Source organism: Acanthopagrus latus, chromosome 14, assembly GCF_904848185.1.
Source record: "Acanthopagrus latus isolate v.2019 chromosome 14, fAcaLat1.1, whole genome shotgun sequence".
NCBI classification, from domain to species: Eukaryota; Metazoa; Chordata; class Actinopteri; order Spariformes; family Sparidae; genus Acanthopagrus; species Acanthopagrus latus.
Window position 1 is genome coordinate 6,638,807 of NC_051052.1, and position 18,462 is coordinate 6,657,268.

The window sequence follows — 18,462 nt, forward strand, 5'->3', positions numbered from 1 at the left end:
CGACGAGCCAGAGACAGACAGAGAGACAGACAGAGAGACAGACAGACAGCAGAGACTTGGACATTTACCCCGCAGCCGTTCACTCCAGCGCTTACAGCAGCCTGTTTGCGCGCAGCGGATCCACACGGACTCCATACTACACTTCATTCCATCAGCAGCAGCACCAGTGAGGAGCGGGGGAAGGAAAAAAAAAAAAGTTTGGAGAAATGCAGTCAGTGTACCAGCACCTGCTCAGCCTGCTGTTTGTCTTCAGCAGCCTGCACCTTCACCAGCTGACGGAGGGCTGTTCGTGCGCTCTGACGCACCCGCAAGACGCCTTCTGCAACTCCGACATAGGTATGTACACGGCTCGCGTCGACCGATTTACTGCCAGAAATCAGCGTGTTTTTTTATTATTATTATTATCATATTTATTTCTCTGAGAGCACGTTGGGATAGGAGTCGAGACACGAGGGAGATCTGATCTGCAGTCAGTTCACAGCATGCATTCTTTTAGTCGAGCTTGTTGTCAGATACATTTCTAGAGAACACAAGCTGGAACTGAGATGTATGGGGTCTTATTTCAAAAAAATTTCTATACTTTCAGTCAAGTGTTAACACCAAAACATCATATTTAGTCTCTCTCCACCATGTAACTGCTAAGAATCAGGTGCTGTTTCCACTGTCCAACTGAAATATAACAACTTCTGGCTTTGGTTAGTTGATGGACGTTAGTGGAGGATGGCAAACTAGGGCAAAGATCCACTTCTTTGGTTTTCATCCCAAACTTGATATTTTCTCCATCTACTCAAGAAAGTGAGGTCTGTGTGTGTGTGTGTGTGTGTGTGTGTGTGTGTGTGTGTGTGTGTGTGGTTAATGATCTGACCCACAGTCGCTTCAGATGTTTCAAATCCAGCTTATTTATCTGCACACTCTGGTATTTCCCTGTCAGACATTCACCTGGTTGCAAGTAAGATATATGGCCGGCCTCCGCTCCACAAACAACTGGACGGAGAGGGGTTTACACAGCTTGTTTTACCGCCTGGTTATGCTTTCTCTGATTCCCCAGGATAATATGCATTTAGGATCTGACTTAGCCTGGAGCGCTGGTCCAACCTGGCCTCTGTTTTTGGATAACACTGGTGAAACGCTCTGGGATTATCTGATCTGGCCCTGCGGGGAGAGAGGAGAGCGTGTTGTTGGGTCGATACGGGGAGGGGGGTTGAAATGTTTGAGACGGGACAGGAGGGCGGCCGATTTCTTGTGAGGAGGATTATTTTTTTTTCGGGACTGATAACCTGCTACATATGCACGATCACACTCGCAAAGCCAGATGCTGAGGGCTTTTTCTGAGGGCAGTTGATATTTTTGCTTCAGTGTCATTTGACCCAAAAACCGTCATGAGGCTCTCTGAAACCGTGACACACAATCAAACAATAATCTCTCAGTTTAAACTGAGCACGCACACACACACACACACACAAATTACAGCCATGTGTATAGACCATGTGTTTACCCTATCGCCTAGCGTCTGCTAACACGTTGCGAGGGAAGTCCTAGTTTCTGCAGGAGACGCCCCTACGCACATGCACGCACGCACACACACACACACACACACATAGATGTCACTTTTTAATCATGCTGCACTTTCAACCAGTCACCAGTAGAGGCTGATAATGACAGTTTACAAATCTCTTAATGATGCTATAGCATCACAATGAACCAAAACAAACTTAAAAAAAAACAAACTTTTATTTTGTCAGTAAAGGGGTAGTTTGACATTATGCATAATAATATGCATAACTGCTTTAATTGCGAGGGAAAAATGTATGCAACACTTACTCATGTCCATTAGGTACCGCTTAGCTTGGCAAGACGTAAGCTGGGCTAATGTAATTTAGCTTTTACACTGTTATTTGTATAAATGAAATAAAGATGATGTAACATGATAACTCTTGAGCTTTAGAGTGACGCTGAGATAATGCTGTTAACTAGCAAGGCTAGCGGTTTCCCCGTTCCCAGTCTGTACGCTAAGCTAAGCTAACCAGCTGCTAGCTGTAGCTTTAAAGTCAACATACAATGATGAGAGTCGACTCATCTAACTCTCACCGAGAAACAAAAGCCTTTTTCACCAAACTAGTCAACTAATCTTTCCAATTATAACCTCATTCTGTCTGAAAATGTGAAAATATAAAAATCCTTTATAGCCAATAATGTTTCTTTGCCCTATCAATCCTCCCATCAGAGAAAACTGCCTCTCTCTCCTGAACTGATCTCCTGTGGTTTTACACTTCTGAATGATCCCACTGCAACAAGAAACACCTCCCATTACACAGGACATAACATGCTGTTAAAAGGCGGTTTCATTAGCGGCGTCCTATTAACTCAATGCATCGCTGCACTGCATGGCTTTTCTTTTACAAAAAAAAAAGTCTCCTGCAAATCCAGCAAACAACGTGAGGCTTCTGCATGGATTTTCAGCACACAGCCAGCATTTTTTTGTAGGCGAAGGTCTCTTCTTTTAGTTCCGGCGTGGGCGGGAACTCACAATGATGCTTTGGTGAATCCTCTGCAGAGTCTTGTGGGAGAGGAGGTGCAGGTTTGGCCTACTAGCCTGATATTTTAACACAACTGGGTCCAAAATGGTCCGTCAGTCTCTTGCTCTCGGGTAACCCCTGATCACAAGGTCTGTGGGAGCGTCCTCAGCCAAGTGACCTGGTTGGAGTGAGTGAACACGCAGCTTCGACAAACACTCATGCGATGCCTTTCGCAGTCCTTCAGATAGCTCACGGTGTTGGCACCCGCTGAGATTTGCCGGTGTAGAATGTGGGACTGACATCAATGGGCGCACTGATCAGTCGTGAGCCCCACAAATCCTGTTTCCAAGGTCCCGGCTTAGCTCGAGGTGTGCTTTGAATGCCCACAGTTCCTCTTAAACTTCGGTCCTCTGAGGGGAAACCCTCCTGAATCATCGTAGGACGGATGATCACAAGGGTCAGTGCTAGTAACAATCATTAATCTTTAAACTTTTACTTTTTCCTGGACTTCCTTTACTGGGAGTCTTTCATGGTGTGTGTAGGAAGCCTCAGAATAATATTTAGTCATTCTTCCAGTTTTGGCTTAAAGTACGGGTTTCATCCCCAGCCTAGTGTCGGAGCAAACATCATGTTCAGCGCTACATTGCATCAGTTTAAAAAAGGTACAACGTGAATGTGAGCGGAACACATCATCAAATGCCACAGCGTGATCGTCCCGTTCTGGTTCGGTCTTTCATTTATTGCCAATTTCCGATCACCTCAGACTAAAACCTTTCTGTTCAAGGTCTGCTTGTGTCACCAAGCTGAGGTTGAAACGCTGAGACGTGGAAAACAAACCCCCCCCAAAAAAAGCATGGGGTTGAAATGCTAATGTGGCGAGGGAGAAACCCTGTAATTCTCACCGTCGACATCAAAGGCGACAGGCCTGAATCTTCCCAATTTAAGACCCGTACTTGAGTTCAAAGCGTTTTGCTCTTGTTTTCTTGGCCCTGACCCATAATCACCCACAGGCACTCCACCGGATGAATCACAATTAGGCTAGGTCTGGAAATTGGGTTATTGGAGGCTGTCTTACTTTATTTGACAAGTTTTAAATTGAAATATTGGAGAGCATGAAGTTCCCTGGAGTAGTAGTTTCGAACTTTATTAGTGTCTGGCTTTTCCCTTCCTTTTGATGGTGGTTTCACTTTCTTGGCAGCCTTTTGAGTACTTGCTGATAAAGTGTCAGGTTTGGGGTTTTGCATTCAGAGACCTACAAGTGGAAAGTGCCTTTGGGTGAGACAGCCTGTCAGGTTCCCCTGCTAACATACCTGGGCACCAGGCGATGACCTGGCTGCTTCCTTGTGCAGAGACCTAGTTGGCTGCTATTAGGCAGCTGGGTTAAAGCAGCCTATTCACAAGGGGAAACGAGCAGCACTTGTTTTTCCAAAGCCCTCCGAAAGCAAGATTAGAGGCCCGGCGGTAAACTTTGACCCTGAGATTTAATATCGCTTCATAACGGTGGGTTCCCAAGCGCTCTGGGTGACTTTAACATACTTGCGCCATGAACCAGGTCAGTTGCTGAGGATTAGCATCGTGTGTGTGCTCAGTTTAGGACCAGGCCATTGAGGGAAACGGATCCCATCCTGCTGCGGGTATTTTGTTGCGCACAGAGGAGGTCTGTCAAACAAGTGCGGCGTAGCAGGTTTAAAAGCGATACACAGCCTTGGGCTTTGTGACAGCTCTCTCCTGGTACCACTACATCCTCCTCCTTCCAATGAATTATGTTGCATTTAGTTAAATCACTACTCCCTCTGTCAGCCATCCCCACTCCCCACCTGCTGCAGGTCAACAGGTGACGGATGATAACCTGAGCGAAGCCAGGAGTCCTGCTATGAGAGAGATTATATAAGCTTGGATCAGATATCTGCAGTTTTCCCAAAAGTGAGTTAAAATACGATGAGATGTCAGAGGTCCTGGATTCCGTACAAGCTTGGGATGTTCATCCACTGAGCCGGGCGTATCAAATCTCCAGCGCGTCCCTCCCTTCTCTGTTGACCACACAGTCCATCAAGGGGTTGGTGTTTTTAAACAGGAGGCCAGCACAGGGGGCGATGGGCATCAGCCCAGCACACACTACACATGATGATACATGGGCTATTGCACCACAAATCAATGGTTCAATCAGGTTCAGCTATACTTTAAAGGCAGCATTGAGTTATTCCACCCCTATCGAACTTGTAATACAGTTTCCCTTCACCTATGGTGGCAGGTAACTGCGGAAAATAGTAAAGTCACACTATTCAATCCAAGAGGAGATCGAACTACAAACAGAAATGTAATTTAATATTGACATTTGACCAACAGTTGTGTAATCGTCGGACCGAGAGGTCTGAAAAGAGAACGTGAGAGGCAGCTTATGAGAGAGGCACAAGGCAAGCGAGTCAATGACAAAGATAAAGAGGGAGATACGAAAAGTAGGCACCACCGAAGCACAGATAACACCAGGCCGGCTGACAAGTGTTGGTTGTGACTCTCTTTTCAAGTAGTGTGTAGCCTAAGTGACATTATTATTGCAAGTTGCATGAATCTGACCAAGTGTAAGGTAAATGAGGTCAATTTGAAGAATCTGTGAAATGATTATTGCTGGACTTAAAACTCTCCCTGTTGTGACATGAACAGACCACCGTAGGCAGCGATCTAAAACTCCGTCCCTGCTTCGCAGGCTGTCTGAGCATTTTGCCAACCAGTGAGGCTGGACGTTCCAGGCTTTCTGCTCCGGCGTGTCAGTTTCAGTGTTTATTTTTGAGCGTGGTAGTGTGTCGTCCTGAGAATTCCTCTTCCTCCCACTCACCTCCATAAACTTGGACCACTTTCTGCATACTAAAACCAGCGTCACTCGCCCTGCGCCTTGCTGTCTTTTCTCTCCCTCACACGCTCGCACACATAAATGAGTAACCTTATTCTTGTCATGTTTGCCACATTGTACGTAGGCTGAAATAAATGTTTAACTAGATTACATGCTCACCTTAAGATTGAGCATTTGCATTCGTGCTTGTGTAATCCCCTGCTTTAGGCGAGAGATACCGAGTGAAAAAAATGGATTCTACTTCTTGTTTCTCTGTCAGACCCCGGTTACCTCTCCTATCACGAAAAAGCCTCCCACTCTTGAAAATGTGTGTCAGATCCTCTGCAGAAGATGAATACTTGTGCGTCACAGCGCTTGCCCTGTAATTCCTCATGTTTAGCAAAGGAAGAAGGAGAGAAACGCCGGATATTCAACCAAACTATATTAACTACAAGGTTATTAACTTTCTAAAATGAAGCCTTGTACCAACTGGTGTGGGTTGTACAGTATGAGGCAACGCACTATGGAAGTTGACAGCATGTCAGAACTGAAAACTGTGCACAATGGCTGCGGTTGCATTGTGTTTACCAACGCAAATAGTATTCAAATTTCAATTTTAGGATCTTTAGGAATCCTGAAGACACATGCGGTCACAAATACAAGCACTTGAACTGCCTCATGTCCTGCTGTAATCACCATATTAACCTAGTAGTGCAAATTAATGTACAGATTTAAACTATTTAGGTAATCGATTTTATCATTTCAGTCCTTTGTCAAGCGAAACAATCAGTCATGTGGTGGTTCCAGCTTCTGAAATGTAAGGATTAGATAATTTTCTTTGACATCAATGATGGTACATGAAGAATCTTAAGGTATGAGACTGTTGGTTGGGCAAAAACAGCAATTGTAACAAACATTTTTGACTTACATTTTAAGGACAAAAAACGGTTAATCAATTAATCTAGAAAATGACCATTGGATTAAGCATTTAGATGTACAGTGCGTGCATAAAAACAGGCGTTCACAAGGTGGAGTAAACTGACGAAACATGACTTTAATCTACACAGTTCCTCCATAGTTTCTGTGAGATCACCTCTATGAAACTGGGTTAGATAAACACTCGTAACATAGCCTTTTTGACGCGAGAAGGCGGCCCTGCGTTTGTACATAAATATAACTGCCAAAATGTAGAGGAGGTCAAGGGGTCACTGCAGGCGAATGACACAAATCCTCTGTCTCCGCAGCAGCTGAGGCCCTCCACACATTCCTCTGGGCGATGGCACCATCACCGGCCAATTAGTGGCTGCCGTCTAACAAGAGGGGTCCTATCTGGATGTACTTCAGTGAAATCAGCTGACCTGTGGCCCCTTCAAACGCGAACATTTGCCTCTCCCGGGGGTTGGTTTTGAGGTCAGGCCAGAGTAGGAAACTAGGTTTTGGGGTGACACTTAAAATAACAGCAGCAGTGTATTTAACAGAGGCAAAAGTATCCTCGTGTATCCGCACATTCCTCTGTAATTGTGCCCCGGTTCCTCTGTAATCGCAGCGGCATACGTCTGTCAAACATCGTTTGGGTACATTTAGCAGAGGCCCATCAGGCAGTGGCGGTCTTTCGGTCATATCAGAAAGAGTTGACAGATTAATGGATCAAATGCTCTGCAGCAAGTTATCGTGAAAGGTCAAACGGCGGAAGGCAGGCAGGGGGTTTGTACATTAATACCAAAAGGTCTGCAGTTACATTAATTTGACTCGGTTGTGTGATTTATTGTGACAAAATGATGGCGGAGTGTGTCCTCACATGCACTTTGAAAGATTTTTTTTCCATTTTGCAGCATGTTTAGGGAACATGAAGATTTACTCATTATATAATCACCCTCCTGCTGATGGAAAGTTGGATAAAACTTATCGTAGTTGATAAAACATTTTGGGAGCTTCACAGCAAAATGGCACAGCAGCATTCTCCTAAATGACTCAAGTAGATGGGGGGGCTGGTTCTCCCATAGCACAGCATAATCCAGAACTTCCAAATCAGGTTTGGATTTACATTTTGTTTTCATTAGTTCCCCTCTACTTCAGTTGTTTTGGAGAATACAGCAACATTGTTTTCCTGTGAAGCTCCAGAAGTATTTTGTGGACTAAACAACTTCAGCCAATAGGATTACTGTCAAGTTTGTCTCTCAACACCTACTGGATTTACTGTAATAACATTTTGAACAGATACTCATGGTGCCCTGGGGATGAACCCTACGGACTTTGTTGCTGCCTAGTGCCACCATGAGGTTGACATTTGTGCTTTTCAGCAAATATATCAACACCTACTCAAAGGGTCAATAATGTTTTATACAGACATTCGTGGTCTCCAGAAGATTAATGTTTCTGATTTTTGAAATCCTGACAATTCATCAAGCATTTTCAGCTTCGCCCAATACTTAGCCTCAGCTTTACTTTGTGTGCTATGTAACTTAGCTAATGTTTGCATGCTAAACTAAAACAGTGAACATGTTAAACATTGCTTGCTAAACATCAGCATATTCGCATTATCTATGTGCAAGTTAGCAAGCTCAAGTTAGCATTACCTCAAAGCACCTAAGCACAGCCTGTAAAAGAACCGGCCGTGTTCCTTTAATTTGGTCTTACTGGCTCAAAATAAGTTTTTTTAGGGTTATTCAAATAAACACTTGGTTCAAGTTGGGGTCCTTCTGTCCAAAATAAATGTGCGGTCACTACTTTTGGGTGGCCGTGCTGTAACGGCTTCCTGTTTGAGTTTTATTTTTATGTCCATTTCCATTTGCCAGGAAGTGGCACAGCTAAAGCAATACAGGCCAAACAGAAGATGCCACATGCCTAATTTCCTTCTCCAGCGGAAAAAGAATGGAAGGCTTCTCATTTTTTTCCCCTTTTCTGGGGAATGTGCGCCCCAAAAGAATGTGTTAAGTAAATTCCACCGGGAGAAGATAACAAACATAGCCAGTGTTAGTTGTGTCTGCGGCCGGTCGGCTGTGGGCAGCAGGTGAACTTCACAGAGGATTGACTGCTTATGCAGGGCCCGCAGCTCTGGTTAGACTCTATTCACCGGCTTATGTTATCACTCATTTCTACGCCCCCGCCTCGTTCGCCTTCCACAATAAGCCCCCTTACTCCAACATGAGTGAAAGCAAACAAATCAAGGTCGCCGCTGAGCGTTTTCACCTCTCAGACATTTACATGAGGGTCTTGCACACAGATTAGATCTTTTTCAAGCCCTGATCCCAATATAGAAGGAAATCTGTTTCAACAGAGGAGAGGCACTGCGCCGTTTCCCCTCACAGGATGCTCTTCTGGTGTTTTTCAACCAGCAAAAAGATAATTAGAGTCAGGTTTTCCTGTAAAGTTCCATTTCAGATACAACACAAGCAGTGAGAATGAAGTCTCGGTATATGGACGAGGCCTCTTTCCCTTTAATTCCTGTATCAAACTCAGAAGTCCCAGTGGTGTTTTTTCCCATTGGCCTCCCTTGGCACACAGCAGCAATGCAGAAAATCGGATAAACGGATTAACTGTGGTGCCAACCTCGTCCCGAAATGGTATTTCTAATGGTTTTGCTAATGCCTCCTACCGGCCGGGGCAGTGTGTTATTTTAATGGATACGAGTGGAAGGCCCAAAGTTATATGTTAGAGGAATGTGTCGGCCTGCTCTGATCATTCACCGGTCTGTCTCCTCTCTTCACAGTGATTCGAGCCAAAGTGGTCGGCAAGAAGCTCCTGAGAGATGGCCCGTTTGGAACGATGCGCTACACTGTCAAGCAAATGAAGGTGAGTTCGTTGATCCTCTGCTGACGGGCTGCTGAGCACGACACTGAATCACTTTCAACTTTAAAGGGATGGTAGATACATTGGCAAACTGAGCTGAGTATAAAGCACTAGTGCAGGTACAGTTAGCCTAGATTAACATACAACAAACAGGATGCAACTGAATTGTTTTTCTTTACTTGGACACAACACAGCTAGCTGTTTGCCACTGCGTTTAGTTTTTATGGTAGGCTAAGCTAAGCTAACACTACTGGCTCATATATAGCTTCATATTCAGCTTACACGGCTTTGTTTGACAGCAGACTGGAAGTGCTGGGAAACATCTAGCCTATCTATACCTCTAAAGCTAGTCATTTAGGACTAAATATGCTCGTCTATCGGATGTCAACTAAAACGGTATAATGCTTAACTAGGACTTGTTTAAATAATTGGCTTAGGTGTCAATGTCCTTATCTGACTTTACCATTATGATCACTCTTATATTTTTAATTTTGCCCCTCACATATATTTAATACATAATGTTTTGGTCCTGCTCAGTGTTCAATGAAACCACGTGACAAACTCTTCTTCTCTTTATATAACCCGTTCTTATTGTCACCACAGGGCCACTGCAGTAAGAATGTTATCACCATGAAATAAGAGCAGACCTATTATTCCACCATTTAAGAATGCTCTTTGATCTCGTATTTAAAAGCGCAGGCACATAAAATGTCATCCGCTGGATGTGGCAGGAACCCCTTCAGTTACAAGACCGTCTCTCCGCCCCCTCAGCTGCTGTGTGATAGCTGAAAGGCAGTTCAGGATACTTAGCCTGAAAGCCTGTTCTTCACTTCCTCTGTATTCTTACATAACACTGCATATTTCTGACAGATGCTGACATCGGCCTGCTGCTCAGACAGGAGCCAGGCCGGAGGATTAGTGAGCTTACAGGCATTACAGCTCAACCAAACTCCTCACTCGGAGTGTAAACATTTCAACAGAGTCATGCGCTGCATCAGTACAATCCCAGTTTGTACAAAAGCATTAAGTGGCCTCTTGATACTGAAGCACACCAATCATCACTGTAAGGATTATCCTCAGGAATTAGATGTGACCTTTGCACCTCTTGGGTTATTTATTTGTATTACAGTCTGCTGGTTTATACTGCAAACAGTGGTTTTCCTTGTGGGCTGTAATAATGTACAGTTCTCTCCAAGTTTCAACAAATCCTATGAGACAAATGCCTTTGGCTTTTTCCAAACCTCCACAGTTTCGGGCTTAAGTAACAGTTTGTTCTGCTTTTTCTGGGAGCGACACGTATAAACAGGGATTTCCTGTTGTTCCCAGACAAATAAATTACACTGAAAAAGATCCCAACAGTTCTCAGGGCAAACACTGACTGTTAGCGCCGCATACCTGAGCTGAATAGAGGGAGCTGGGTTCCAGGGTTTAGCAGTGACCTTGCCAAAACGGCATCAAAGTCGAGGCACATTACACAACGTAATTATGTTATCTATGATTGAGTTAAGGGCACAGCCTAATACTCCCTCTCCCGTGAGGCATTCTTTAAGGAATGTCATCTGATAAAGCTGGCGTGGGGTTTTCATTCCAGATTTATTTCTGGGTGGAGGTGGTGTCAGGGGTGTAGTGCCAGTGTGAGGGGTGCACAATATTGTACTTTTAAATTCAGGTTTTTAACTCAACAATTGAACAAATTTGTGTCTTGCAGATGTACAAAGGATTCGAGAAAGTCCAGCACGTGCAGCACATCTACACAGATGCCTCAGAGAGTTTGTGCGGCGTTAAGTTCGACATCAACAAGTACCAGTACCTGATCACAGGTAAGCTCACTGTCTGACTTTGGTCAGTATGCAGCTGGATCTTTATTAAAGGGGACAGTCCAATTCTTTTTTTCCTGTTGAGGTCTTTTTACTAGTTTCAGGAAGTACTACTTAGTTATCAAAAAGAAACGATCAAGCGGTGAGATTGCAGACCAACTAAACACCCCTCGCCTCACTCTCACCTCCAATGGCTGCATAAATAAATAAATGCGGCCCTCACTAGAGCCTGATTTTGTTTGTCTCATCATAGCTACTGTAGAATTATAACACTGTGACATGGTGGACTTGAAAAATGTTTAGTTTAAGGTTCTTTTACACTAATGAAAACATAATTATGAAAATGATATTTGGAGGGTGTCACTAAAAATATTTGATGCATTGTGATAGGGTGGAATCCAATGTTTTTGGTGCTTGAACCATATGAGGGAGTCAGATTGACTTCAGTCAGAAGTCAGATTACAAACAGCATGGTCGAAATCAAAGCAGCAGATGCTAAGATATTCTGTTTGCAAAAAAATGTTCCAGTATTTCAGATCTTTCTTTCAGTTCTCATTGAACTTATTTTGCCAAGTTTGTGACACGGCACAAACCTCCAAACTGAATCCGCCTCAGCCAGAGAGATGCTGAAAACATTTCAGTCGAGTTACTGCTGCCAATAAACACTCGCTCCTTCTCTCGGGCCTCTTCAGAGTTTTGCGAGCAGCGGTGCGAGTTTGTTTGGCCCGACGAACTCCCTCGGCCCTCTCCTCTCCAAGGACTTCTTCATTTGTCCTGTGACACAAACTTTCCCCCTATTTATAACCTGTCGTTTGCCACTGTGCAAGCAGGCAAAGCAGGGTCACTCTTTTTATTTTTTTTTCTCTCTTTTTACATTCTTGCACTCATTTCCCTCATCTTCTCAGGCCAGAGCCAGCGGAAGGCCAGTTTCTCTCCCTCACAACTTGTAATTATCAGCTCGCAGGAAGCTTCCAGCAGAAGCATTTTATGACTTGCTATTTCCAACAGAGGTGCAGTTTACTTTGGACCCTGCTGTGCTTGGCGTAAATAGCGAAGTCCCGACCTGTAAATACTGTAACTACACCCCGCAGTGCAAGTGAATGAGCCGGCGTTGCCAGGCAGCGACGGCTATGTTTACCCAGCCCGGGCGCGAGTGACATCACCGACGTCTTTCGCTTCTCTCAAGGCATCTATAATAAGTCGTGCATATGATGAGGACTTTATTACGCACAATTTAAAGGCACCAAGGCATGTGAGACGAGCTGCTCGGCTCTCCTTTGATCAAGCCTCGGGTGCTCTGGCCCTGATTAGTATTTTAGGAGCATGTCACACACTCAACACTATGTAATAAGCCCGAGAGCGACTCCAGTAATCCCAGTGCGGGGATGTGGGCCGAGCGGGAGGTTCAGGGGGGGTTGAAGAAGCACATATTTGTGAGCTGTCAAGTTCCAGCGTGGTGACAACACGGTGAAGGAGACAGATGGTGACAAATCATGATGTTCCCGAGCGCTCGCAGGCCGCCGCGGTGCACCTGTCTCAGGAGTCCTTAGGCCGCAAACGGTCCGGCGCTAAAAATAGATGTCTGCTGACCTTTGGATATTCAGAAATAGGGGGTGCTGGTTTAATATGCGATTACTGTACGAGATTGTCTTACCATACATAAACAAGTTGGATTGCTTAAGCGGTTTGTTTATGTTATCCTATGTTACACGGGGGTGGGGATTAAGAAATTAAGACGTATAGCACTCGTGGCCTCATGGCTCAGGAACAAAACAATTTCTCCCAAAGTGAGCTACTGCATGATGCCAACGTTGACTGCCAGTCAGATTCAAATTTACTAGCTTCGTTAAAGCTTCAGAAAACACTAGAAATCTGGTTGCTCCTGGTCCAGACTGAAATAACTTGACAACTTTTGGACAGATTGCCGTGAAATTCTGCACATATGCTTACGCGTTCCCAAATGATGAATACTAATAATGCTGGCGATCAGCTGACATTCCCTCTGGCGCCAAGAGCAGACTGAGATTTATGGTTCTGAGTGGCATTTCTTGACTATTAGATGATAGATGGTCTGCACTTTAATTTCCCCTTTAGGATAATTTAGAATAACCTTGGTGATGCCTTAACTTTTCTTCCAAACCAACATTTTGTTCCCATCAGCCCCAGCTGCACTGTGTGTTTAGCACTATTTGGCGTCAGCATGCTGACACGTTAAGATAAGATGGTGAACATGGTAAGTAGTGGTTAGCATTTAGCAAACTGCAGAAATGGTAGCACGGCTGCACCTTTCAAAAAGGCACCCGTCAATCAGTTATTCCACACCTTTCTACACTTGCGTCTGCAAACAAGAGTCCCATCCACAATACCTGATAAGCTGCTGAATAAAAATTTAAGAATGGAATCACACACTTCCACAGTTGAGATAAAGATTCAACTGGCGACTCAAAGCGCTAACCAGTCCTCATCCTCATTCCTTCCTCAGGTCGAGTGTATGATGACAAGGTCTACACGGGGCTGTGCAACTTCAACGAGCGGTGGGAGCGCCTCTCGTTGGCCCAGAAGAAAGGCATCAACCATCGCTACCAGCTGGGCTGCAACTGCAGGGTGAGTGGAAACCAGCAACCTCTGCCCGGCAAGAACAAGGAAGATGAGGGGAGAGGAGGAGGAAGGAGGAGGAGGATCAAGAGAAGAAGGAGCTAGAGCTCACAGCTCCTTCAGTTCACTTACTATAATATAACTGCAACCGGTTGACCGCTTTTGTAAAGTCTAGAGTGCTTATTAATGATTATAGGAGGAGGGAAGTGCCTTTGTAGGCTATGTGAAAGGTCAGACCAATTCAGGCTCATTAATGCTACTGTTCAGCAGAGCAAAAATCATTTACTTTAAGTGACCTTCATGGTTACATAGCTCTTGTACAGTAATGTTGATATGGAGGCTGAATTATAAGCTTCAGTCCCACTATTACACAGCATGGATGTTCGGCACAGACAGAAATAGAGAGAAAACAAGTTTTACGACCACTATTGGGAGTTATTTAATAACAGTTTTGGAATCAGTTCATCTCCTCATTCCCAGTTTTATGTGACTCGAACATGCAGCCTGCTGCTGTGCAGCTGTTGACCCGCCTCGTAAACGTCCTACTGTACAGCAGTGTCCCGGACATCTGCTTACACCATCGGCCCCTATCAGTATAAGTGGATTAGCAGAGAGACGTATTTGTTCCCAGTGCGGGCCAGTGTTGTAAACTGTGCTCAGTGCGTACATGGCAGCAGCCCAGAGGCATCCGGAGAAGGCCATCGATCAGCTGAGGCTCCTGGCCTAAGAGTCCGTAAGCACAGGCAGGCGTAAACATCATCGCACTTTTTAAAACTTACTCCGGCGTCCTCCGTGTTTCTCCCCAAACGATGATTTACTGCGCTGGAAAGCAGGAAGCGCGTCGTACCGGGTAGAAAATTATTCCCCACACATCATTAAAACCACTCAAACCAGGAAGTTATGTCGAACATCTCTGAACCGTGGAGGACAACCTCTCCAGGCTTGACTAACAAAAACACCCAAAATGGGGAACACGCCCTCCAACTCGCTGATTGAATTTGCCGGCTCATTCAGATTCAGATAAGTGCGGCTGATGACTGAGTTTCGCCGTCACTTGACACCGCTTTTCCGTTCATCACCTCAGAGCAGTTGTGTGAATCTTCCTGTCAATTCACGCTGTATATTCATCCGTGAAGCTGCTTTATTGTGCGAGCACCTGGAGGTGTGACGCACGGAGGAGGCTCAATGAAATCCAACCGAATCATTAGGGAACTACAAAAACATCACCGCTTCAGGAAGATGGCTGACGTTAATATAGCATCCCACAGCACAAAGCGTATGAATGCCAGGGTACGCTTATTGGTTTTGCACTTCGGTTATTTCCTCAAAAGCTGCCCTGACACACCTCATCTGCTGCAGTAAATGACTGCAAGCAAAAGCTGAAAAGGCTGTCGAGCGCAGACGAGATGTTCTGGATGTTTCACAAACCGCATGTTCACCCTTTTATATTTCAACCAAATCGTACACTGACTTCCTGTCTTTGATTATCCGTGCTTATTTCTCTTGTAGAATTGTGAACATTTTCAGATGTTAATGGCTCATTAAAGCTGACTCTACTTTGGCCTTTGCACAGACTTCTAGACTGTAGACTCACTGTTGTTGAAGCTACTGCTGATCACGGTTAGCTTCCTTAAGAAAAAAATAATACGTTGGTAAGAAACATCAAAAGAATGTCTTTTATTTTGGGAATAATGAAAGACATATTTAGATATTTGGCATGCAGGCGTTAAAGTGGTGTCAGTCTTCTTACTGAACTCTTTCTAAGAAAACATCAAAGTTTACTTTACCTTTCTATTGACTTAACACAGTTACTATTTACCTGAAAAACACAATGAGTCTACACTAGTTGCTAGTATGCAGTTTTGTTTCTTGCTTCATGGCTACATCTTTAGTTTCGCTTCTGTCTCTGTAGATTAAGCCCTGCCACTACCTGCCCTGCTTCGTGACCTCAAAGAATGAGTGCCTATGGACGGACATGCTGTCCCACTTCGGCTATCCCGGCTACCAGTCCCGGCACTACGCCTGCATCCAGCAGAAGGAGGGCTACTGCAGCTGGTACCGGGGCATGACAGCACGCGACAAAACCACCATCAACACCACCGACCCCTGAACCCTCCCGTCCCCCCCCCACCCCGAAAGCAACCCTGCCTGAAATCCCCTGCCGCCTCCTCGACTCCGTCCCATCCCGATCACTTCTAGAGTATTACAGGACTCTTAAAGTTCACCGACCTGGGTGACAGCTGCCTCTTTAAATGGGCAAAAAAAAAAAAAAAAGAGAGAGAAAATATCAAATCCATTACAGTGCCTGTTTCGTAGCACTTCTGATAGAAAACAATACCTTTTTTTTGTTTCGCAGATCGCCCTGTTGAACTGTATTGCCATCTCCCCAAACCACAAAATCAAACAGTCCTTGCAACCAGCTGTCTCTCCAGGGTTCAGTCCGGTTAAAAAGGTGACAAAGACTGACCAACACGAAACGTAAAACCTCCATCATCGAATTTTTTTGTGATCCTCAAAATTCAAGAACTATTTCTCAAGAAGTATCACTAATTGTCATTGGCGTTAATTAGCGATACGGAGCAGAGCTAAGAATCTTTCCAACCATACAGATCGAGAGCGTGTGCGAGTTATGCCCTCTGAAACTTGTACCTGTCATTTCGGCTCCGGAAAACATGTTTAGAAAATGGTATTGTTTTACAGTGAAGTATACATCGATTATGTTCAGTTCCTACTGTAACATGTGTCTTTATGGATGGTAGTATCTCTGCTTACCGGAACGTTTGCAATGTAACTCATTTTGCAGTTATATCACAAACAAAAATGCCCTTTCTGTTGAGCACCGACGAGTATCAGTAACGCTGAAAAAAAAAAAAAAAAGAAAAGAAAAAAAAGAAGTCTGTTACAGTGCCAACGCAGGGAAGAGCTCACTTCTTGCAGAGACGGGGATATTTTATTTTTTGCTGTATATAACATAAGCTACAGAAATGAACTATCAACTCAGCTGAAACCTCTGTAATACATTTATTTATATGTTTATTGGATTACTCTGTAACCATGTGGTATATCTGCAAAAAAAAAAAAAGAAGAAGAAGAAAAAAAAAATACAAAAACAGGTCAGAACTACATTGTGACGACCATCACAGCCTGTGCAACCGTCCAGAATGAAGGACCAGCGTCTCCAATGGAATGGTACTTTGTTGTTAGCGTGATCTTAGCCCCTGCCCCCCTCCCCCGACTGGTACTCTTCACCAATCCGATGAAAGTCAAGTATAAGCAGAGGTTTCAGACAATGAGATATTTTGTAAGTGTATATTCAATCTTTTTGTATTTAACTATTTCAAATGGACATTATATATATAAAGTAACATATTGTCACTAAATTCGTTCTTCTCCACCTGTTCCCTTCACCTGTTTTTTTTTTTTTTTTTTCTTATATTCTTCCCAGTGCTGTACCTTCAGTCCATTCCAGTTACAGACACAGATTTGCCTCATAGGGAGTAACGGCCCCCTTCGTCACTAACATTACACAGGCAGCACTTCAGAGTTGTTGTGACATTTTTGTAGAATATCCTCATTTGCTTTCTTGCTCGCCGCTTTTGTCACGAACGCTAAATGTGAAGCTACGGCCAGCGGCAAAACACACAGTGGTTTAACCAATCAGCTCCTTTGAGGAACTACTGATGGTTTATTTAATTGAAAGAAGAGCGCAGAATGCCGCTGAAGGCTTTTCTCTAAAGAAATTATGTTTTCTTCTTGAGTCGGACATCAGTAAGGGTCAACAGTTCTCCTACTGCTGATCTGATTTGGCCCATGATAAAGGTTGATGGACAGATGGTTCGTCCAATCACCTGCCAAGTAAATTTTTTTTTTTCCCTTTTGAAAGTGAGTGCCCTTTTCCAAACAGTTTCTAGCGGCTGCTTTCCAGATGGTTCGGTGTAACAAACCATCTGGCGCGTCGAGTTAAATGTAACCGTCTTGTGACTGTAGCTTCGTATTAAAAACGGGCAGACGTGAGAGCGGTAGAGAAAACTTCTTGTCTAAATATCAGCAAGAAAGCAAATCAGCTCATTGGACAGGATGTCAAACAGTATCTTTAAATCCATTCATCTCCATTCCAAAGTGCGGTTTTCCGTGAGTTTCCCTCACGTGTAAACAGCACTTAGACACTAGAACTTTCCGCTACAGTCTGATCATATCAGAGGAGGAAGACAGCGATGGCTCGAATCTGATGCTAAGCAAAATGGCAATATTGGCCTGATAAGCTGATCTAAATTACGATTAAGTTATCTGATTCAAGCGATGTTCATCTACCCTTTAATTTTGCAACACAAGTAATTCCAACAAAACATCTCTTGATCCATCTTTACAAACTAAAGTTTTGCTTTTGTTTAAGTGAACTTCTGACTGGTCATCAGCCTCCTCTTGATAATGATTCCTTGGCTTCAGCATGCAACACACAGAGAGTCACAACTAGGTGTCCTTTTCATGTAAGACGTTGCAAGAAAAGTTAATAACCAACGGCCTTTGAGGGAAAACACTTTGTGTAAAGCAAACAAATCCACGTCGGTGTATAAAACATCCTCCTTTCTTGTCTTTATGTGTGATGACGAGGCTCTTTATCCGGCCGTGGCGTTTCTGTGTCACTATTTCTGTGGTTTCATGTTTGTGTAAATATTCTGCTTAACACAGAAACACTTGGTCAAATCTGATCCTTAAGAAAAAAAAAACCAATACCCAATCAAGGAAGCTGTGTACAGTCTGTGTGTAAAAACACTGATTCCTGAAGTGTGTGTGTGTGTGTGGGGGATGTTTCCTTGTAGGGGTTATAGAAATGTTTGACTTAATTTCTGTGTTTTATATTTTTATAATAAAGATTTAATGAAAAACTGGCCACAAGAAGTCTGTGATTATTTGTGTG

At 44.0% G+C, this 18,462-nt stretch overlaps 2 protein-coding genes across 2 annotated transcripts in view; one reads left to right on the plus strand and one right to left on the minus strand.

The window, feature by feature from the left end:
* The window catches only part of LOC119032328 (synapsin-3-like), a 113,054-nt gene that overhangs the window by 42,613 nt on the left and 51,979 nt on the right, over window positions 1-18,462 (minus strand). The window lies entirely within an intron of this gene.
* On the plus strand, window positions 55-18,433 carry LOC119032329 (metalloproteinase inhibitor 3-like). The gene is made up of 5 exons (XM_037121379.1): window positions 55-336; window positions 9,053-9,135; window positions 10,841-10,952; window positions 13,432-13,553; window positions 15,457-18,433. Exons 1-5 carry the CDS (start codon window positions 207-209, stop codon window positions 15,652-15,654), a joined length of 645 nt encoding a protein of 214 aa, XP_036977274.1. The 5' UTR covers window positions 55-206; the 3' UTR covers window positions 15,655-18,433.

Bases quoted from the DNA above. Each gene is read 5' to 3' on its own strand.
- LOC119032329 (XM_037121379.1), top strand. From the start codon at position 207: ATGCAGTCAGTGTACCAGCACCTGCTCAGCCTGCTGTTTGTCTTCAGC. The intron at 337-9,052 runs GTATGTACACGG...CTCTCTTCACAG, and splicing joins CTTCTGCAACTCCGACATAG to TGATTCGAGCCAAAGTGGTC. The intron at 9,136-10,840 runs GTGAGTTCGTTG...TGTGTCTTGCAG, and splicing joins ACACTGTCAAGCAAATGAAG to ATGTACAAAGGATTCGAGAA.